General features: G+C 53.5%; 1 protein-coding gene across 1 annotated transcript in view; it reads left to right on the forward strand.

Annotated features, from left to right (window-relative positions):
- Positions 1–23,802, forward strand: part of LOC119967972 (sodium/potassium-transporting ATPase subunit alpha-2-like) — a 190,436-nt gene that overhangs the window by 130,790 nt on the left and 35,844 nt on the right. Inside the window, 3 exon segments of the mRNA XM_038801073.1 lie at positions 9,967–10,159; positions 22,161–22,336; positions 22,421–22,557. Of these exon segments, the coding sequence (XP_038657001.1) occupies positions 9,967–10,159; positions 22,161–22,336; positions 22,421–22,557 (506 nt within the window).

Below are 23,802 nucleotides of genomic sequence, written 5' to 3' on the forward strand. Positions count from 1 at the left end.
TCTCTCTGTCTCTCACTCTGTCTCTCTCTCTCTCTGTCTGTCTCTGTCTGTGTCTCTCTCTGTCTCTCTCTCTCTCTCTGTCTCCCTCTCTGTCTCTCTCTCTCTCTGTCTTTCTTTGTCTGTCTCTCACTCTCTCTCTGTTTCTCTCTCTCTCTGTGTCTCTACTCTGTCTCTCTCGGTTTCTCTCTCTGTCTCTCTACTCTGTGATGCGACCATCAATTCATTCGAGACAAGAGTAGAAGTAAACCATGGCTTTAATCAACTTAGAACAGTGCCTGCCTCCGACTGAACCAATACTGAAAACCGTCTACAGGTCTACTGCTCTTTATACCTCCCTTCAAGGGGAGGAGCCATGGCCGGAGCCCATACATGCCCCAACATGTTCCCCTATGGATAATGCCATACAATGGCCCATAGGAGAAGCCCACAAGGGCAACAGGAAAGCACAGATACAAATACAAGGGCAACAGCACAGATACAAATACAATGGTGGATTATTGGCATGATACATTCACCACATTCACTCCCTGTTAAAAAAAAATGAAGTCCGGCGGGGGTGACGGTTTCATAAGTTCAGCCGGTCCGGCACACAGATTGTGCGCTGTGATCGCCGAAGCTCTGGCGTTGTTGCTGGCCCGGGTGTCGAACTTGTCCGTGCTGGCATTGGTAGTGAGGGCGCCGGTGCGGGCACAGACGTGGACTCCGGGAGCGTCTCTTCTGGAGCTTCATTCCTGTGGATTGGTGAAGGGGGGATGGCGGGTGGGAGGGAGCGCAGGAGCCATATAGGGGTGGGGGCGCTGGTCATGGTAGGTTGGGCGGGATTATGTTGGAGGGGCCGGTGATGGTGGTGTTGGAACCGGCGGGCGCCAGGTTCCGGAGGGAGACCATATCCTGTCAGCCATCGGGGTGTTCGATATAAGCGTACTGGGGGTTGGAGGTTGGGGGGTTGGGGGTCTGGACCCTCTCTACCAGAGGATCGGACTTATGGCTCCTGACGTGCTTTCTGAGTAGGACTGGCTCCGGTGTCTTCAGCCAGGACGGAAGCGAGGCCCCTGAGGTGGATCTTCTAGGGAAAACAAATAGGCGGTCATGAGGGGTCTCGTTTGTGGCCGTACAAAGTAGGGACCTAATAGAGAGGAGCGCATCGGGGAGGACCTCCTGCCAGTGAGAAAGTGGGAGATTCCTGGACCGCAGGGTCAGTAGGATGGTCTTCCAGACCGTCGCGTTCTCCCTCTCCACCTGCCCTGTTTCCCCTGGGGTTATAACTGGTAGTCCTGCTCGAGGCGATGCCCTTACTGAGCAGCTACTGACGCAGTTCGTCGCTCATGAACGACGAGCCCCGGTCACTGTGGACATAGTTGGGGAAACCAAACAGGGTGAAGACACTATGTAGGGCTTTAATGACGGTGGACGTGGTAATGTCGGGGCAAGGGATTGCAAAGGGGAATCGGGAGAACTCATCAATAATATTGAGGAAATATGTATTGCTGTTATTGAACGGGAGGGGCCCTTTGAAATCGATATTGAGGCGCTCAAGGGGCCAGGATGCCTTTACCAGGTGGTCCTTATCTGGTCGATAGAAGTGTGGTTTACATTCCGCACAGATCTGGCAGTCCCTGGTTACATGGCTCTGACCTCCTCGGTGGAGTAGGGCAGGTTGCGGGCCTTGATATAGTGGATAAGCCGGGTGACCCCCAGGTGGCAGAGGTCATAGTGCATAGCCCGTAGTCGGTTATCTTGCGCGCTGGCGCATGTGCCGTGGGACGGGGCATCTGGGAGCTTTTTGAGCTTCGCAGGACGATATATTATATCGTAATTATAGGTGGAGAGTTCGATCCTCCACCTCAAGATCTTATCGTTCTTGATTTTGCCCCGCTGCGTATTGTCGAACATGAAGGCTACCGATCATTGGTCGGTGACGTGGGTAAACCTCCAACCAGTGAGGTAGTGCCTCCAGTGCCGTACGGCTTCCACGATGGCTTGGGCCTCCTTCTCGACTGAGGAGTGCCGAATTTTGGAGGTCGTGAGGGTGCGTGAAAAAACCGCTACTGGTCTGCCTGCTTGATTGAGGGTAGCGGCGAGAGCGACCTCTGATGCATCGCTCTCCACCTCGAAGGGGACTGACGCGTCCACCGCACGCATCGCGGCTTTGGCGATGTCCATATTGATGCAGCTGAAGGCCTGGCGGGCCTCAGCCGCCAGTGGGAAGATGGTGGCCTTGATTAGTGGGTGGGCTTTGTCCGCATAGTTGGGGACCCACTGGGCATAATATGAAAAGAACCCGAAGCACCTCTTCAGGGCCTTGGGGCAGTGGGGGAGGGGGAGTTGCAGGAGGGGGTGCATACGGTCAGGGTCGGGTCCTAGAACCCCATTTTCCATGACGTAGCCGAAGATGGCTAGTCTGGTTGTGGGGAAAATTCATTTCTCCTTGTTGTTCGTGAGGTTTGGGGTTTGGGCGGTTTGGAGAAATCGGTGGAGGTTGGCATCGTGGTCCTGCTGGTCAGGGCCGCAGATGGTGACATTGTCCAAGTACGGAAATGTAGCCCGCAGCCCGTACTGGTCCACCATTCGGTCTATTGCTCTTTGGAACACCAAAACCCCGTTTGTGACGCCAATGGGAACCCGGAGGAAGTGCAAAAGGTGGCCATCTGCCTCAAAGGCCGTGTAGTGGCGGTCCTCCGGGCGGATTCGGAGCTGGTGGTATACAGACTTCAGATCCACCGTGGAGAATACCCGGTAGTGCGCGATCTGGTTTACCATGTCTGCAATCTGGGGGAGGGGGCACGCATCGAGTTGCGTGTACCAGTTTATGGTTTGGCCGTAATCTACAACCATCCGATTCTTTTCCCCGGTCTTGACGACCACCACCTGAGCTCTCCAGGGGCTATTGCTGGCCTCGATGATCCCCTCCCGCAAGAGTCGCTGGACCTCGGACCTGATAAGTGTCCTGTCCTGTATGCTATACCGCCTGCTTCTGGTGGCGACTGGTTTGCAGTCAGCGATGAGGTTTGCGAAGGGTGGGGGAGGGTCGACTTTTAGGGTCGCGAGGCTGCATATGGTGAGTGGGGGTAGGGGCCCCGAACTTCAGGGTCAGGCTCCTGAGGTTGCATTGGAAATCTAGTCTCAATAGGAGAGGAGCGCAGAGGTCTGGGAGCACATATAATTTAAAATTGGCGTACTGGGCGCCCTGTATTGCTAGGGTTGCGGTAGTGCACCCTCGGATTTGCACCAAGTGCGACCCAGAGGCGAGGGAGATGGTTTGGTGCGCCGGGAAAATTGTGAGCGAGCAGCGTCTTACCATGTCCGGGTGAATGAAGGTCTCTGCTCCCGGAGTCGAAAAGGCAAGGCGTCTCGTGCCCGTTTACCCGGACGGTCATCATAGAGCTCCGGAGGTGCTTGGGTCGCGACTGGCCCTGGGTGACCGCGCTGAGTTGCGGGTAGCCGGCGTGGTCGGAGGTGCTGGGGCGCCTCCGCGATGGCTGCCCTTGTTGATCGTACACGTCGAGCGGCGTAGCAGATGGCTGCCAAGATGGCGGCCCCCGTTGGTCGAGCGTGGCGGGCGGTGAGGAAGATGGTGTCCAAGATGGCGACCCCCATGGATCGCACATGGCTAGCCGCGTGGGGGAGGATGGCCAAGGTGGCGGCCCCCATGAGTCGCACGTGCTGTGAGGGCTGAAAGATGGCTGTCCCCACGGATAGCATGAGGCTGACGACGCGGCTGCAGGGGGTGGTGTCGGTGGACACGCTGCCACACTGTGGGGTCTGCGGGCCTGTGAGTCTGAGGATCGGGCCTGTGAGTTAGAGTTCTTGTACATAGATTATAGAATTTACAGTGCAGAAGGGGGCCATTCGGCCCATCGAGTCTGCTCCGGCTCTTGGAAAGAGCACCCTACCCAAGGTCAACACCGCCACCCTATCCCAATAACCCAGTAACCCCACCCATCCCTAAGGGCAATTTTGGACGCTAAGGGAAATTTATCATGGCCAATCCACCTAACCTGCACATCTTTGGACTGTGGGAGGAAACCGGAGCACCCGGAGGAAACCCACGCACACACTGGGAAGGATGTGCAGACTCCGCACAGACAGTGACCCAAGCCGGAATCGAACCTGGGACCCTGGAGCTGTGAAACCATTGTGCTATCCACAATACTACCGTGTCGCCCCAGGCAAACTTTGGTGAAATGTCCATTTCTCGCGCAGCTTCTGCAGTTCGCGTTACGGGCCAGGCAGTGCTGCCGGGGGTGTTGGGACTGGCCGCAGAAATAGCAGGGTAGCCCCCCATGATGGGCGGGTGGCCGCGCGGCACAGGTCTGGGGTAGCCTTTGGTCGGGGGTCCACTAGGGGGTCGCGTGGTCAGCCGGGAACACATTAAGGCTCTGGAACGCTACTTCCAGAGAGGAGGCTAACTTTACCGTCTGATCCAGGTGCAGGGCCCCCTTTTCGAGTTGGCGCTGTCTCACGTAGTTGGACCGGACTCCCGCCACGTAGACGTCTCAGACGGCGAGTTCCATATGTTCAGTGGCCGTAACGGCCTGGTAGTTGCAGCTGCGTACGAGAACTTTGAGGTCGCGTAGGTAGTCTTCTAGCGATTCCTGGCGAAGAGTGGTGAGGATGTGTCGCGCGTAGACCTCGTTCATGGGCCGTACATAGAGGCGTTCAAGTATCGCGAGGGTGTGGTAAACCATTGTTACACCTGTATTAGGTGATGTAAGGTAGGACCTCTACTACAGGTTCGCCGGTAGCCCCTACCTTCTGTCTACGCCCAGTAGGAGGAGCGTGTCCTCTATTCAGCAATAATTTCGCCAGCTGCAGTAGGAGGCCACACATCTTACTGCAATAAAGCCACAGTTGTATCCAACCTTAGTCTTTGTGCAATTGATCGTGCATCAATTTATTGCAGTAAGATTTTCTAAAAGATGGACCTCCGAATCAAACCACATCGCCTGCAGCTGGATCCTCAATCGGGCGACGGCAAAAAGGACTTTAATCACTGGCTAGCTTGCTTCGAGGCCGATATCAACTCAGCGACCACCCCTCCGACGGAGGCTCAGAAGATACAGATCCTGTACTCAAGGTTGAGCTCCAACGTGTTTCTGCTGATCCAGGACGCCCTGAATTACGCCATGGCGCTCCTCAAAGAAAACTACGCACAGAAAACGAAGACACTCTTCGCCAGGCACGTACTCGCCACTCGCTCTCACTCCCTGGTGAGTCCATAGAAGACTTCTGGCGGGCCCTAATCCCACTCGAACGGGACTGTGACTGTCAGGCCGTTACGGCCACCGAACATTCCAACCTTCTTATGCACGATGCGTTTGTAACGGGGATTGGGTCGGACTTCATACGCCAAAGACTGCTGGAAGGGGCCACGCTCGACCTAACTGAGACTAAAAAGCTAGCACTCTCCATGACGGTCGCCTCACGTAATCCTCCAGCCGCGCGGCCCACCCCTCCTATCCCTCGTGGACCCCACAGACGGCCTGCCGCAGCCGGGGCTTCACCCAGCCAGTACACCTGCGCCACACGCCAACCCGTGCACCCCGGTGGTCCCCGATGTTACTTCTGCGGCCAGCAGAAGCACCCCCGCCAACGCTGCCCGGCCCGCACTGCCATTTGCAAGGCTTGCGGCAAAAAGGGGCACTTGCCACGGTGTGCCAGGCCCGTGCAGTCGCCGCTATCGCCCCCTCCCCCCTGACCTACACACAATGGGCACCTCCACCTTCGTCCCGGACCACGCGCGGCCAGCGCCGCCATCTTCACCTCCCCGGACCACGAGCAGCCAGTGGGCGCCGCCATCTTCACCTCCCGGGACCGCAAGCGGCCAGTGGGCACCACCGTTTTCCCCCCCTCAGTCCACGTGCGGCCCATGGGCGCCGCCATTTTGTCCCCCGTAGGATCTTCAGGCGGCGCCATCTTGTCTTCCCCACGGGGCATGGACGGCGACAGTATTCCACGACCTGGGCCCCCCACGCTCTCCATCTTCTGACGCCAGCAACGACCAACTGCAGCTCGCCTCAGTGATGATTGACCAGTCTCGTCCACACAACCTGGCCACCGCATCGACCAGTGTGAGAATCAACGGTCATGTGACCTCTTGCCTGCTGGACTCCGGGAGCACCGAAAGCTTCATCCACCCGGATACGGTAAAGCGCTGCTCCCTCGCGGTCCACCCCGCCAATCAAAGAATCTCCCTGGCCTCTGAATCCCATTCCATCATGATCCGGGGGTTCTACACGGTCACTCTCACGGTCCAGGGCGTAAATTTCAGCGGCTTCCGCCTCTACGTCCTTCTGCGCTGCACTACTACTAGACCTGGATTTCCGGTGCAATCTCCACAGCCTTGCTCTCAAATTGGACGGGCCCCTACTACCCCTCACTGTGTGTGGCCTCGCGACCTAAAGGTCGACCCACCCTCCCTCTTTGCCAATCTAACTCCGGATTGCAAACCCGTTGCCACCTGGGGAGAAACACAGAATGGTCCTGGACTACAGCCAGACCATCAATTGGCACACGAAGCACAACGCGTACCCCCTCCCACGCATATCTGATGTGTTCAATCAGATTGCGCAGTACCGGGTCTTCTCAACAATAGACTTCAAATCCGCCTACCACCAGCTCCCCATTCGTAAATCGGACCGTCCATACACTGCTTTCGAGGCGGACGGGCGTCTCTATCACTTCTTCAGGGTTCCCTTCGGCATCACTAACGGGGTCTCAGTCTTCCAAAGGGAGATGGACCGAATGGTCGACCGGTACGGTTTGCGGGCCACCTTCCCGTACCTAGACAATGTCACCATCTGCGGCCACGATCAGCAGGATCACGACGCCAACCTTGCCAAATTCCTCCACACCGCCACTCTTCTCAACCTCACCTACAACAAAGTGGTGTGTGTTCAGCACAACCCGTCTGGCCATCCTCGGCTATGTGGTCCAGAACGGAGTTCTGGGGCCCCATCCCGACCGTATGCGCCCCCTCATGGAGCTTCCCCTCCCCCACTGCCCCAAGGCCCTCAAACGCTGGCTGGGGTTCTTCTCCCAGTGGATCCCAAACTATGCGGACAAGGCCGGCCCACTCATTCAGTCCATCCACTTTCCCCTTACGGTCTTCTCCCCTATCAGAGATGATATAGCCAAGGCCGAGATGCACGCAGTAGACGAGACACTGCCCTTCCAAGTAGAAAGCGACGCATCAGACGTTGCACTTGCCGCCACCCTCAACCAGGCAGGCAGGCCCGTGGCATTCTTTTCCCGCACCCTTCATGCCTCAGAAATTTGGCACTCGCCAGTCGAAAAAGAGGCCCAAGCTATCGTTGAAGCTGTTCGGCATTGGAGGCATTACCTGGCCGGCAGGAGATTCACTCTCCTGACTGACCAACGGTCGGTAGCCTTCATGTTTAACAACACACAGCGGGGCAAGATCAAAAACGATAAAATCTTGCAGTGGAGAATCGAGTCCAGATGCCCTATCCCGAGGTACATGTGCCAGTGCAAAAGTAGACCAACTCCAGGCCCTACACGACAGACTTTGTCACCCGGGGGTCACACTATTGTACCATCTTCTCAAGGCTCGCAATCTGCCCTACTCCGTCGAGGAAGTACGGACAGTCACCAGAGACTGCCAGGTCTGTGCGCAGTGCAAGCCGCACTTCTACCAGCCGGATCGTGCGCGCCTGGTGAAGGCCTCCCGCCCCTTTGAACGCCTCAGCGTGGACTTCAAAGGGCCCCTTCCCTCCGCCGACCGAAACACGTATATCCTCAGTGTGGTCGCTGAGTACTCCAGATTCCCCTTCGCCATCCCGTGCCCCGATATGACGTCTGCCACCATTATCAAAGCCCTGAACAGAATCTTCGCTCTGTTCGGTTCCCCGCCTACATCCACAGTGACAGGGGATCCTCATACATGAGTGATGAACTGCGTCAGTTCCTGCTCAACAGGGTGGTCACCATCTGCGGCCGTGATCTGCGGCCGGGGAAACGGGCAGATAGAGAGGGAGATCGGGACGGTATGGAGGGCCGTCCAACTGGCCCTACAGTCCAGGAACCTCTCAGCCTCTCGCTGGCAGGAGGTCCTCCCTGATGCACTACACTCCATCCGGTCACTACTGTGCACCGCTACGAATAACACACCCCATGAACGTCTTTTTGCCTTCCCCAGGAAGCTACCCACTTGGCTCGCAGCTCCATAGACACGTCTGACTCCACAAGGCGGACCCGTTGCTGGATAGGGTGCACTTGCTCCATGCCAACTCCCAGTATGCCTATGTGAAGTACACCGACGGCCGCCAAGATACTGTTTCCCTCAGGGACCTGGCACCAGCAGGTTCCACCCATACACACTTCTCCGGCCCGGCGCCATCCTCACCTCCCAACATTGACCCCACCAGGACCATCCCTCCTTCCCCTGCCCACGCAAGAGGATGAAGAGGATTTCGGCACGCTCCCGGAGTCATCCAACATCAGGCCAGCATCGACATCTCCGTCACCGCTACGTCGCTCCCAGCTGAACGTCAAGGCACCAGACCGGTTGAATGTCTAACTTTCCCTGATAAAACACTTTACATAAATTCACTAATGTATATAGTTCTCCACCTCCCCTGACGGACTCATTTTTAACAGGGGGTGAATGTGGTAAACCACTGTTACACCTGTATTAGGTGATGTAAGGTAGGACCTCTACTACAGGTTCGCCGGTAGCCCCTGCCTGCTGGCTCCGCCCAGTAGGAGGAGCGTGTTCTCTATTCAGCAGCCATTTCACCAGCTGCTGTGGGAGGCCACACATCTTACTGCAATAAAGCCACAGTTGTATCCAACCTTAGTCTTTGTACAATTGATCGTGCATCAGAGGGCGTCTGCGTAGGAGGAGGCTTCATCGAGTTGAACAGAGATTCGATGGCTCACCCGTGTGGAGGAGGCTCAGCTTCTGTTCGTCAGTGACGTAAGGCGTGGAGAAGGCTGTGAGATAGGCCTCGAAGCAGCGGAGCCAGTGCAAAAAAATTTATTTAGCCTCCGCGGCCTGCGGATCGAGTTCCAGTCGGTCAGGTTTGAGGACCAATTCCATAGTTGCGTTTAAGTTGATTACATTTATGCGACCATCAATTCACTCGAGACATGAGTAGAAGTAAACCATGGCTTTAATCAACTTAGAACAGTGCCTGCCTCCGACTGAACCAATACTGAAAACCGTCTACAGGTCGACTGCTCTTTATACCTCCGTTCAAGGGGAGGAGCCATGGCCAGAGCCCATACATGCCCCAACATGTTCCCCTATGGATAATGCCATACAATGGCCCATAGGAGAAGCCCACAAGGGCCACAGCGTAGCACATATACAAATACAAGTGCAACAGCACAGATACAAATACAAGGGTGGAGTATTGGCATAATACATTCACCACACTCTGTGTCTCTCTCGGTTTCTCTCTCTGTCTCTCCCTGCCTTTCCCTGTCTCCCTCTGTCTGTCTCTCTCTGTCTCGCTCTCTGTCTCTGTCTCTCTCTGTCTGTCTCTCTCTGTCTCTCTCTATCTCCTGTCTCTCTCTCTGTCTCCCTCTGTCTCTCTCTGTCCCGCTCTCTGTCTCTCTCTGTCTCTCTCTATCTCCCTGTCTCTCTCTCTGTCTCCCTCTGTCTCTCTCTCTGTCTCTCTCTCACTGTCTCTCTTTGTCTGTCTCTCACTCTCTCTCTGTCTCTCTGTGCCTCCCTCTGTCCCCCTCTATTCCCCCTCTGTCCCTCTCTGCTACTCTCTGCCTCTTTCTGTTTTTCTCTCTCTGTCTCTCTCTCTCTCTCTCTCTTGCTCCCTCTGTCTCTCTGCTCTGTCTCTCTCTCTCTCTGTCTGTCTCTCTACTCTGGCTCTCTCGGTTTTTCTCTCTGTGGCTCCGTCTCTCTCTGTCTCTCTGTTGTCTCTCTCTCTTTGTCTCTCACTCTGAGGTGCTCTGCACCCCTCACTGTTATTGCCCTCCCTCCTGCAGCTCTCCATCCACCTGGCAGGCAGTGGCGAGGAGCGATCCCACCTCCTGGTGATGAAGGGAGCACCAGAACGAATCCTCGACCGTTGCTCCAGCATCCTCCTCCAAGGCAAGGAAACACCACTCGACAGCGAGATGAAAGAGGCCTTCCAGAATGCTTACCTCGAACTCGGAGGACTCGGGGAGCGCGTGCTGGGTGAGTCAGGCCTCCAAAGATGCAAGGTGGGATCTTACTGTGCATGTTGTTGGAGTCCTTCCTTTTGATTTCCCTTAGTTCTCATTTCTTTTCGTTTTAAATCTTTTTATTGGCATTTGCCATATTTATAGGCAGTTGTATAATACACCACATTTTTGTCGCCCGCACTAATTTCCTTTATTATACAGAGAGGTTTAGTTTGTCCTTTGTTTAACTGACCACATCATTTCATTGCCCTCTGGATCGGTCTATGGTTCTCTCCCCCCCCCCCCCCCCCGGCCGGGTTGAGCTGTCTTTTGGTACCTCATCTATTTTGGTGGTTTTTAAAAATTCTTATTAGGTTACTCCTCGTTGTTGGCCTTGAATAGGTTTTGGAACAGACCAACAAACGGCCCCCATGCAGTGAGGAAGCCGTCCTCCGGCCCCCGGATGGCGTATTTGATCTTCTCCAGGTGGGGAAATTCCGAGAGGTCAGTGAGCCGGTCTGCAGCTGTGGGTGGTGCTGTCGATCGGCAGCCGAGCAGGATTCTCCGGCGTGCGATTAGGGAAGTGAAAGCGAGGGCGTCGGCCCCATTCCCCATGTGTAACTCTGGCTGCTCCGATACCCCGAAGATTGCCACTATTGGGCATGGCTTCACCCTCACCCTCACAACATAGAACATAGAACAGTACAGCACAGAACAGGCCCTTCGGCCCTCGATGTTGTGTCGAGCCATGATCACCCTCCTCAAACCCACGTATCCACCCTATACCCGTAACCCAACAACCCCCCCCCCCCCCTTAACCTTACTTTTTAGGACACTACGGGCAATTTAGCATGGCCAGTCCACCTAACCCGCACATCTTTGGACTGTGGGAGGAAACCGGAGCACCTTGAGGAAACCCACACACACACGGGAAGGACGTGCAGACTCCGCACAGACAGTGACCCAGCCGGGAATCGAACCTGGGACCCTGGAGCTGTGAAGCATTTATGCTAACCACCATGCTACCGTGCTGCCCTGCTACCCGTGCTACCGTGCAACCTTGGACATTGCCTCGGAGAAGGCTGCCCAGAGCCCAGCAAGCTTGGGACAAACCCAGAACATGTGGGTGTGGTTGGCCGGGCCCCTCTGGCACCGTTCGCATTTGTCCTCCACCTCCGGGAAGGACCAGTTCATTCGGGTTCTGGTCAGGTGCGCTTTCTGCACCACTTTGAGCTGCATGAGGCTGAGCCTTGTGCAGGAGGAGGTGGAGTTCACCCTGCTCAGTGCTTCGATCCAGAGTCCCCATCCTACCCCTGTCCCCAGTTCATCCTCCCATTTCTGTCTGGTCCGGTCCAGTGGTGTTCGAGCTCTGTCCAGTAGCTGGCTGTATATTTTCCCACATAGCCCCCCCTTCTCGCTGCTTGTGCCTATCAGGTTCTCTAGTCGTGTGCTTTCTGGGGCCCCGGGGTACCCCACTGTCTCTTTGCAGAGGAAGTGTTTTATTTGGAGGTGTCTCATTTCCTGTCCTCTTGATAGTTTCCACTTCCTCATCAGTTTATCCAGTGCCGCCAGTCTGTGCCCTATGTAGAAGTCCCCGACCGTCAGTGTGCCCCCGACCCGCCTCCATCTTATGAAGGTGGTATCTGGCATGGCCGGGGGGGGGAATCTGTGTTTGCCGCAGATGGGAGCCATGGGGGACATTTTGGTTGTCCCGAAGTGCCGTCTCAGCTGGGTCCACGTTCTCAGCGTGGCCGCTACCACTGGGTTCGTTGTGTACCTTGTTGAGGAGGATGGGAGTGCTGCTGTAGCCAGGGCCCGGAGGGTTATTCCTTTACAGGATGCCTCCTCCATTTGTACCCAATCTGTGTCGGGTTCTTGTACCCATCCCCTCACTCTTTCTGCCATTGCTGCCCAGCGATAGTATTGTAGGTTCGGTAGAGCTAGGCCCCCTCTGACTTTCCATCTTTGCAGTGTCGGTTTGGGAATTCTCGGGTTCTTACCCCCCCCCCCCCCCACCCCACACAAACGCCATGATTAGACTTTCTATGTTTTGGAAAAAGGCCTTGGGGATGAAGATCGAGATGGATCTAAACAGGAAGAGGAACCTTGGCAGTATGTTCATCTTGATCGTCTGCACTCTCCCGCCAGGGAGAGTGGGAGTGAGCCCCACCGTTGAAGGTCTTTTCTTACTTCCTCCGCCAGGCTGGTCAGGTTCCACTTGTGGATCTGTGTCCAGTCTCTGGCTATCTGGATCCCCAGGTAACGGAACCTGTTCTGGGCCATTTTAAATGGGAGCCCCTCCTCCATTTGGGTTCACTGGGAATGTCTCGCTTTTGCCCAGGTTAAGTTTGTAGCCCGAGAAGGTTCCAAACACTTTCCGTATTTGCAGTATTGCCTTCAGTCCCTCCTGTGGCTTTGAGACATAGAGGAGCAGGTGATCTGCACAGAGTGAGACTCTGTGCTCTCTGTCTCCTCTCCGGATTCCCTTCCAGCTTTCCGCGTCTCGCAGGGCTATCGCCAGGGGTTCGATCGCTAGCACAAACAAGAGTGGGGACAGGGGGCAGCCCTGTCCTGTTCCTCTCTGCAGCTGGAAGTATTCAGAGCTGGTGGTGTTAGTTTGGACGCTCGCTTTGGGAGCGTTGTACAGGAGCCTCACCCAGGTGGTGAATCACGCTCCTCGCCCAAACCGTTCCACTACCTCGAGGAGGTAGCTCCGTTCGACTCTGTCAAAGGCCTTTTCTGCGTCCAGGGCGATGATCACCTCTGGTGTTCTCTCCCCGGAGGGGTCATTATCACTTTCAGCAGCCGCCTAATGTTCGCTGTGAGCTGCCTACCCTTGACAAAGCCCATTTGGTCCTCTGCGACCAACTCTGGTACGCAGCCCTCCAACCTTTTGGCCAGGACCTGTGCGAGTATTTTTGCATCCACGTTCAGCAGTGAAATGGGTCCGTATGATCCACATTCCGTCAGGTCTTTATCTTTTTTGGGTATCAGTGAGATTGTGGCCTGCACTAGCGTGGGGGGCAGGGTCCCCCTTGCCAGTGAGTCCGCGAACATGTCCCTTAAGTGTGGGGCCAGGACTGGTGCAAATTATTTGTAGAAGTCCGCCGGGAACCCGTCGGGTCCTGGTGCCTTCCCCATCGGGGGGCTCAGAGGTGTACAGTCCCCGGTCATCCCCATCGGGGGGCTCGGAGGTGTACAGTCCCCGGTTATCCCCATCGGGGGGCTCAGAGGTGTACAGTCCCCGGTCATCCCCATCGGGGGGCTCGGAGGTGTACAGTCCCCGGTCATCCCCATCAGGGGGCTCAGAGGTGTACAGTCTCTGGTAGAAGGTCTCGAATGCCCAATTGACCTCCTTTGGTTCTGTTACCACCTGCCTCTGCTACCCTTTACCTGCGCTATTTCCCTTGTGGCTGCCTGCTTTCTCAGCTGGTGAGCCGATAGGCAGCCAGCCTTGTCTCTGTGTTCGAGGAAGGTCCCCCTGTGTCTGGCGGAGTTGGTACACTGCTTTCCTGGTGGTAGCAGGTTAAAGTTCATTTGCAGCTTTTTCCTCTCCGCCAGCAGCTCTACGGTCGGGGCCTAGGAGCACTTTCTATTGACTTTCAGAATGGAGTCCACTAGCTGTTGCCTGGCCACCCTCTCTTCCCTATCTCTACTGGCCCTATCACTCCTCTGATCACGGCCTTCAGTGCCTCCCGGAACGTGAAGGATGAGATCTCCCTATTTTGGTTGTTACTAACGTAATCGCCGATTGGCCTGCGATATTCTTTGGCAGAAGGCCTTGTCGGCCAGGAGGTCCGTGTCCAGCCTCCATGTTGCGAGCTGGTCCCGGTCTGTCTCCAACCTCACATCCATATAGTGTGGAGTATGGTCAGAGATAACGATCGCAGAGTATTCCGTCCCCATGATCCCTGGAAGCACCGATTTCCCCACTGCAAAGAAGTCGATACGGGTGTATACCTTGTGTACTTGTGAGAAGTATGAAAATTCCTTTTCTCCCTGATGCACGATCAATTCTACAAAGACTAAGGTTGGATACAACTGTGGCTTTATTGCAGTAAGATGTGTGGCCTCCCACAGCAGCTGGCGAAATGGCTGCTGAATAGAGGACACGCTCCTCCTACTGGGCGGAGCCAGCAGGCAGGGGCTACCGGCGAACCTATAGTACAGGTCCTACCTTACATCACCTAATACAGGTGTAACAGTGGTTTACCACACTCCTGGGTGCAGGAACCTCCATGGGTCCACCGCCCCCATCTGCTCCATAAATGCTCCTAGTTCCCTGGCCATGCCAGTCTTTTTCCCTGCTCTGGTGTTTGTATGGTCGGGTATACAGTGGGTCCTGCACGCAGTTGAAGTCGCCCCCCCCCCCATGATCAGGCGGTGTGTGTCAAGGTCGGGGATTTCCGCTTTGGTCTTTATGAATTGTGTATCCTCCCAGTTGGGAGCGTCACATTTGCCAGTACGACTGGTGCCCCTTCCAGGACCCCGCTGACCATGACGTACCATCCCCCTGGGTCCGTAACTGTCTTGGTTCCTGTAAGCCTCGTCCTTTTGCTAATTAATATTGTTACACCCCTCGCCCTTGCCCCATGGCATGAGTGGTGCGTCTGTCCCACCCAGCCCTTTCTTACCAGCAGTCGGTCCTTCTCCCTCAGGTGCGTCTCTTGTAGGTAGATTATGTCTTCTTTTAGGCTTCTTAGGTGGGCGAACACTCTGGATCTTTTCGCTGGGCCGTTGAGTCCCCTTACGTTCCAGGTAACAATCCTGGTGGAGGGTTTCTGACCCCCCCCCCCATTCCTGTGGGATAACCCATACTTACCTGGTGGACGTGCCCCTGCACTCCAGGGTTTCCCTTCGTTAGGGGGCCGTCCAAAATGGCCGCAGTCGCCGCTCTCGCCATGAGGTCGGATCCCAGGGTTCCGGGGTTTCCTTTTGTCCAGGGGGCACCCAACACGGCCACCAGCTATGTGCACGCCACATGGCTGAGCCCCTGCACTCCAGGGTCTCCCTTCGCCCAAGCCCTCCCAAGCTCTGCTCCATGCCTGCCGAGGCCTGTGTTCGTGCTGCTTATCTACCTCACCCTTCCCTTTGCTTCTCTTTTGTTCTGCGCTTTCCCCCCTCTTTGTCCCTCTCCCCTGAGAAGCTCGCTGCGATCCTCCTTCCTGCCCTCCCGTGTTGGCCCTCCTCGCTAGCACGGTGGCCTCCCTCCCAGTAACTTGCTCTGCTTTGGTCCTGTTTTACCTTCCTTTTGCTAGCCCTTGTCTCACCCTCCTATCCGCCTTTCTCATCCTCATTCACCTTGCTCCTCTCTCTCTCATTGCATTGAGAGATGGAACGAGCCCGGGAATGAGTCAGCACAGTCCCGCGCAGTACACCAAACACGTGTGTAGAGTTCATGATCTTATTGTCTCTGTTTGCGGTCTGCCCTCTGCTCTTTATTCCGATTCTTCCTTTCTTTTCCATCCCCATCGCTTTCATGATGGTCGTTGCAGCTGTCCCTCCCCAGTTTGTTCACTCTAACGAACTCCTCTGCTGCTGCTAGGGTGTTAAAAGACAGCTCCTTCCCCTCAAATGTTACCCAGAGTTTGGCCGGGAATAACATCCCAAATTTCACGTTACTTTTGTAGAGTGCTGATTTGGCCGTGTTGAATTCAGCCCTTCTTTTGGCCAGGTCCACCCCAATGTCCTGGTACACCCTTATGGTCTTCCCTTCCCACGTGCTCGATTTTGCCTGCCGGGTCCACTTTAGGATTTTTTCCCTGTCTTGGAACCTGTGCAGCTTCACGATAATTCGCTCTGGGCTGCTCCCCGGCTTTGGGCCTGGGTTGGAGCGACCTGTGCACCCTTTCTATTTCCAGTGGGTTTGGGAATTTCTCTCTCCCCACTAGCTTGCCCAGCATTTGGGTGACGTAGCCTGTCGGGTCTCTGCCCTCCATTCCCTCTGGCAGACCCACTATTTTAACATTCTGCCGCCTGGACCTATTTTCCCGGTCCTTCACTTTCCCTCTTGGGCTCCCCTGGGTCGTTACCAGCCTTTTCGCCTCGGTTTCCTGAGTTACCATCCTGTCGCTGTGGTCCGAGGCGGCCCTCTCCAACTCCTGAATCGTTTTCTCCTGCGCCTCCACCTTCCTTTTTAGGCCATCGATGGATCGCGGCATTATGTCCGTTGTCCCCGCCAGCATCTCCTTCATCGTTGTGTGGAGCTCCGTACTGAGTGCCTCCCTCATGGCGTTTATCTCCGTTTTTATCTCCTCCTTTATGGCGTTTATTTGTGTCTTCAGCACGCTCTTCCATTCCTCCCCCTGTGCGGTGGGGGGGGGGGGGGGGTGGTGTGGCCGCCGCGTCCTGTTCCTGCTCCGCTGCTCGGCTCGCCAGCTTTTCCGTTTCCTGGTTCGCCTGAACCTCCGCCTCGCCCCGTGGGGCCGTCTTCCTGCAGCTCCTGCTTTTGTCCTTCACCTTCGCTGCTACTCCTTCTTACATCTCGCCGTCCCCCTGACCTGTTGTTTGCAGGCTCCGTGCTCTGACTTTCAGGCAGTTTCTGAGCGATCCCCACTCCTCCTCCACATGCAGCTCACGGGGACCAGTCTCTCCTCTTTTTTTTTCCCCCTCTTCAGCTCCGTGGAACTGAGCTTTGGTGCCTGGGCAGGGCCGATCGCGGGCCTTCAAATTTTTTTTTCTTTTGAAAAAACTCACCGGGAAAATCCCCGGAAAAAGCAGCGATTTTGTGGATGTGCCGGAGCGTCTTTGCTGCGGCCGCTCCGTTCGCCAGTTCTCATTTCTGTATTCTGTTTTATATTTGGTTACTGGACTCATAATCGGAATGCACGTTTAAGCCGTGTGTGATGATATGCAGAAGCAATCATGTATATAATGATGTACACAACCTCTGACCAGCAGGTGGCTGTGTAAATCTACCATGTGATTCTGTACCTTGAGGAGTTGGGGGATAGTCGTGCTAGTGGATAGTCATACTTGCAGTAGCTCTGGACAATACATCAGTGTTAGTAGTTTGTAATATAATTCTTATAGTTATCCTCACCACGCATTTGTTTTATAATAAAATACTTTAACTAGTCAAGAACTAGACTATTGTGCATCATTCCTACCGTCCAAGTACAAGAACACAACATGGTACCAGGTCTGAAGATCTACTAAGAAAACAAGATTCTTTGAAGATCCAAACAACTAAAGGTAACTCCGAAGAAGAAGAAGGTAAAGAAAAAATCTTCTACTAACCTCGTGAACCACTGGAACTAATACTCAACGCACTGCTGAACTTCGAAGTCCAGGATGGAAGGTTTGAAGGCACCACGCCAGCTTCGAGTCACTGCTAATGTAGATGAGAATATGTTGCAGCCCTTGGTAAGAGGCTCATAGAGTTGCTGCCCACTGTAGCAGGTCCGCAAGCGATAGAAATATTTAATACGTTTGTTTTCGATAGCAAGGCGGATAGCAAGTACTTCGATGAAGTTCTAAAGCAATTTGATTGGCATTGCTCGCCAAATAAATGAGACGTTCGAGCACTACAGATTTTGCATTCAGACCCAGAAGGCAGGCAAATCGTTTGATAGTTTTCTGACCAATTTGCAATTGAAGGCACAGTCGTGTAATTTTGCCAACCTATAAGTGTCGATGATCCGCCATCAGATCGTGTTTGGGATTTGTAACCACAAGGTATGCGAGAGGCTGTTAAGGGAAAATGAGCTTCAGGTGATGATGGCATCAAGAATTGATCCGCCAGCGAGCTAGCTGCACAGCAGATTTGAATCTCAAACATTCTGGCGCAAAGATAGGAGAGGCAGCCGACGCCATTAGTGGAGTGAAGTACACGAGTATGAAACGTGGTTCCGGCATCGGCAGCCATTTTAAGGGGCCAATCAACACCTCCATTTCATGCAAGCAATGCATTAATAGACATTTGCCAACGTTTGGAAAGGTTTGCTCCAAATGTAAAGGCAAAAATCATTTTGCTAAGCTGTGCCTGACCAGTAAAAAACCGGAACAAACAAAATCAATCAACATGGTGGATGAATTAAGCCTCGGAGACACGTTCTTTGTAGACATGGGGCGGATTCTCCGTTTTTGGGACTAAGTCCCCACGCTGTCAGGAAAACTGGCGTCAAAAGACCACAGGTTCCCCATTTTGCTCGGTGCTAGCAGGCAGCCATGTAGAACCCGCAGCTCTAGCTGCCCCCAGCACTTCCGGGTCAGAGGCCGCGCATGTGCATGGCAGCGGCTTCCAGTGGCCATGCCATTTCCATGGCAGACTCAGCCCGCGGAACTGGACCGGCAAAGTATTGCCTGCATTGGCCGCTTGTGCGACCCATACCGCCCGCCCACCCACCCACATTGCCCCCAGTCCCGAATGAAGCACCCCCTGCCAGCCGATCAGCTCTCCCCCGACTATGGTGGCCACAGACTGAGTCCACAGCCGCAGTCGGCACTGGAGCATCGCAGGGCAGGCCTCAGGCAATGGCCTGAGGCTTTAGATACTCAGCATGGAGTACTCCGATTTTCGGTGGGGGGGGGGGGGGGGTGGAGAATTTTAAAACCGGTGCGCTCCTGTTTTCGGCGCCAAAACGGATACACCACCCCGTCCCCGAATGCAATTTCCCCTTCGGGAGTGGAGAATCCAGCCCATGATTTCCAGTGCAAACAAGGATAGTCAAGGCATGCAAGAAGACGACGTTTTAATGACGATTTGCAGCAACAGTGAAGTAAATGCAAACACTCCAAAAGACAGATGGACAGTTCCATTAATGACACCTTAATTAACTCCAAACACGACACGGGAGCGATGGCCAACCTTATCAGTTTGTCAGATTAAAAGAGCTGATAATTAAACCGCAAGTGTTGAATAAAGCAGTACTGAAAGACTACAACGAAAATGAAATGACTACGCTAGGAGCATGAGAGCTTGATGTAAATGTTAAAAACATAGTTCACACAGTAAAATTTTTGATTGTCCAAGCAGAATGTGAATCTCTACTGGCAGTGGAAACATAAGAAGCACTTGATCTAGCAAGTTTACATTGCAGACTGTTCTGCAACCAGGCAACATGCATCAGTAAATTCCATACTGAAGGAATTTCCTGGGGTATTTCAAGGCTTTGGCACATTCCAGTTAGAATCCAGTTATAAGAGAATGCTCAACCAGTCATTCACGCACCAAGATGTGTACCAGCTCCATTGAAAGACAGACTGAAGGATGAGCTAGAAAGGATGACGGCTTTAGGCGTAATCAAACGCATAAAAAACCTACAGATTGGGTAAACTCTATGAAGAAGAGAAGAGAAGTGTTAAGAAGAGAAAGAACGACCTAAGAATCTGTATGGACTGCAAAGATCTGAACCTCAACATTGAAAGAGAAGATTATCCGATACCGAAGAGGGAAGAAATCACATGTGGGATGTCAGGAGCAACCTGTTTTAGCAAATTAGATGCTTCACAAGGTTTTTGGCAGCTCAGGTTGGATAAGGAGAGCACAAAACTGTGCACTTTTAAAACTCCATTCGGGTGATATTGTTTTTTTAAGGATTCTATTCAGTAGAATTTCTGCATCAGAAATTTTCCGTTGGGCTATGGAACACATTGTGGAAGGAATTACAGGAGCCAGAGTATATGTTGACGACATAATCGTCTGGGGATCAACACGAGAAGAGCACGACAGACGGCTTCTCAAAGTTCTGAAGAACATTAAATAAAATGGCTGAGAGCTGAATAAAGCCAAATGCCAATTTGGTGTTGACAATATCACATTCTTGGGAAGCAAACTTTCTGCAAAAGGTACGCAATCTGATCACGGAAAAGTAACGGCAATGGTGAATATTCCACATCCCAATGACAAAAAAGGTGTACGAAGAATGTTAGGAATGATAACGTTTGTTGGAAAATTAATTCCTAATCTTGCAGCTAAAATTCCACACCTCAGAAATGGCATCAAGAAGGACACAATATTCCAATGGTCTACTGGACATGAACAGGAATGGTAAGCATTACAAGAAGCATTGACAACACAGCCAGCGCTGAGATTTTTTTGACCCTACAAAGAAAAGTATTGACAGATGTGTCGAAAGATGGGTTGGGAGCGGTGTTATTGTAACAAGACAATGATTAAAATTGGCTTCCAATTGCCTATGCTTCAGGTTAATATTGGTTACACAACGTCGGTATGCTCAGATTGAAAAACAATGCTTTGGTTTAACTATGGTCTTACTAAGTTCCATGACAAAGTATATGGTCTACCAACATTTGTAGTGGAAACTGACCACAGATCACTGGCAGCAATTGTTTTAAAAAATCTGACCGAGATGTCCCCTCGGATCCAGTGCATGATGGTGAAGCTACAAAGATATGATTTTGATCCCAGGCCTACACCCCAGACAAACATCTCATTGTAGCTGATATGCTATCTCGATCCACAGGCATAGAAAAGATACACTAGTTGGACAAGGATGCTCAGGTCCACGTGAATCTTGTCACTGAGTCTCTTCCTGTATCTGACAACAAATCAAGATGCTGCCTAATGAGCCTTGGCGAGTTCCTGCAGTGCATCTTGTAGATGTTACACACGGGGGGCAGCACGGTAGCACAGTGGTTAGCACTTTTGCTTCACAGCGCCAGGGTCCCAGGTTCGATTCCCGGCTTGGGTCACTGTCTGTGCGGAGTCTGCACGTTCTCCCTGTGGGTTTCCTCCGGGTGCTCTGATTTCCTCCCACTAGTCCCAAAAGACGTGTTGTTAGGTAATTAGGACATTCTGAATTACCTCTCTGTGTACCCGAACAGGCGCTGAAATGTGGCGACTCGGGGATTTTCACAGTAACCTCATTCCAGCGTTAATGTAAGCCTACTTGTGACAATAAAGACTTATTATTAGTGTGATTGCACTGGAGGAGGTGCAGAGGCGATTCACTAGGATGGTGCCTGGGATGGAACATTTACGTTATGAAGCGAGGTTGGATGGGTTTGGGTTGTTTTCACTGGGGCAGAGAAGACTGAGGGGCAACCTGATCGAGGTGGACACGATTATGAGGGGCATGGACAGGGTGGATAGGGAGCAGCTGTTCCCCTTAGCTGAAGGGTCAGTTCCGAGGGGGCACAAGTTCAAGGCGAGGGGCAGGAGGTGGGATTTGAGGAAACATCTTTTTACCCCGAGGGTGGTGACGGTCTGGAATGTACTGCCTGGGAGGGTGGTAGAGGTGGGTTGACCCAGAGGGTGGTGACGGTCTGGAATGTACTGCCTGGGAGGGTGGTAGGGGCCGGTTGTCTCACATCCTTTACAAAATATCTGGATGAGCATTTGGCACATCATAACATTCAAGGCTATGGGCCAAGTGCTGGCAAATGGGATTGGGTCAGCAGCTCAGGTGTTTTTCATGCGTCGGTGCAGATTCGATGGGCCGAAGGGCCTGTCCTGTGCTGTATTATTCTGTGATTCTGTTGGGAGTTGTCAGGGTATTGGGGCCTGAGGCTGCACCTGGGGATTTTGGTCAGGACCTGGGGTCACGGTTTACACTCACAGGCCTCAGAAAACAACCAGTGATGTACCCTACTGTCTTTCTCCCTTTCCTTGCCTGTATCCCATTCTCACTCTCTCTTCCCCCCCCCCCCACCTCTGCCCACCCTCTCTCCCCCCTTCCATCCCTTCCCTCTTCCCCCACTCTCTCTCATTCCCCCTCACACACTCCAAATCCGTTTCTCTCATCACCCTTCCTCTTTTTCACCCTCTCCCTCTCTGACTTTCTCCCTTTCTCTCTCTTTCTCTCTCTCTACCTCTCTCTCCCTCTCCCCCTTTCTCCCTCCATGTCTTTCCCTCTCCACTCACTCTCTCCTTCGCACTCTCTCGCACCGATCTCTCTATGCCTCCCCGTCCTGCTCGATCCCTCTCATTATCCTTCCCTCTCTCTGTCCCCATCTTTTCCACCCCTCAATCTCTCCTTCCCTCACAATCTTCCTCACCCTCTCCCTCGCCTCCCGCTCTCTCCCCATCTCGCTATCACACTGTCTAACATTCACTCCCTCTCTCTATCCAGGATTCTGCCACATTACTCTCCCAGTTGACCAGTTCCCCCCTGGATATAGTTTCGACACGGATGATCTCAACTTCCCCACGGAGAATCTATGCTTCGTTGGCCTGATGTCGATGATTGACCCCCCCAGGGCGGCCGTCCCAGATGCTGTGGGAAAATGCCGGAGCGCTGGCATTAAGGTAAGCGAGTCCTGGTATTGGTGAGGCAGAACGGAAGGATTGAACAGTCAGAGGGCTTGAACTCTAACATTTCCCCCATCCCAGGTCATCATGGTGACAGGCGATCATCCAATCACAGCCAAAGCCATCGCAAAAGGCGTGGGCATCATCTCAGAGGGCAATGAGACCGTGGAGGACATCGCGCAGCGGTTAAACATCCCCATCAGCCAGGTTAACCCTAGGTATGGACCCGGAAACATTCCAGAATAAAGTTCCCTCTGCATTGTCCAGCTTCAGGGAGCCGGCTTCCATTCCCGGTTTGGGTCAATGTCTGTGCGGAGTCTGCACATTCTCCCCGTGTGTGCGTGGGTTTCCTCCGGGTGCTCCGGTTTCTTCCCACAGTCCAAAGATGTGCAGGTTAGATGGATTGGCCGTGATAAATTGCCCCTTAGTGACAAAAAGATGATGTGGGGTTACTAGGTTACGGGGATAGGGTAGAACTGTACGCTTAAGTAGGATGCTCTTTCCAAGGGCCACTGCATACTTGATGGGCCGAATAGCTTCCTTCTACACTGGAGGGATTCTATAATTCTATTGTATGAAACACTGGGGCCTCACGGTAGCATGGTGGTTAGCATCAATGCTTCACAGCTCCAGGGTCCCAGGTTCGATTCCCAGCTGGGTCACTGTCTGTGTGGAGTCTGCACGTCCTCCCTGTGTGTGCGTGGGTTTCCTCCGGGTGCTCCGGTTTCCTCCCACAGTCCAAAGATGTGCGGGTTAGGTGGATTGGCCATGCTAAATTGCCCGTAGTAAAAGGTTAATGGGGGGGATTGTTGGGTTACGGGTTACGTGGGTTTAAGTAGGGTGATCATTGCTCGGCACAACATCGAGGGCCGAAGGGCCTGTTCTGTGCTGTACTGTTCTATGTTCTATGTTCTACTCCCAGGACAGGTACAGCACAGGGTTAGATACAGAGTAAAGCTTCCTCTACACTGTCCCCATCAAACACTCCCAGGACAGGTACAGCACAGGGTTAGATACAGAGTAAAGCTTCCTCTACACTGTCCCCATCAAACACTCCCAGTACAGGTACAGCACAGGGTTAGATACAGAGTAAAGCTCCCTCTACACTGTCCCCATCAAACACTCCCAGGACAGGGACAGCACGGGGTTAGATACAGAGTAAAGCTCCCTCTGCATTGTCCCCATCAAACACTCCCAGGACAGGTACAGCACAGGGTTAGATACAGAGTAAAGTTCCCCCTACACTGTCCCCATCAAACACTCCCAGGACAGGTACAGCACGGGGTTAGATACAGAGTAAAGCTCCCTCTCCACTGTCCCCATCAAACATTCCCAGGACAGGTACAGCACGGGGTGATATACAGAGTAAAGATCCCTCTGCACTGTCCCCATCAAACACTCCCAGGACAGGTACAGCACGGGGTTAGATACAGAGTAAACTTCCCCCTACACTGTCCCATCAA

The sequence above is a fragment of the Scyliorhinus canicula genome, chromosome 6, assembly GCF_902713615.1.
Source record: "Scyliorhinus canicula chromosome 6, sScyCan1.1, whole genome shotgun sequence".
Taxonomy (NCBI): domain Eukaryota; kingdom Metazoa; phylum Chordata; class Chondrichthyes; order Carcharhiniformes; family Scyliorhinidae; genus Scyliorhinus; species Scyliorhinus canicula.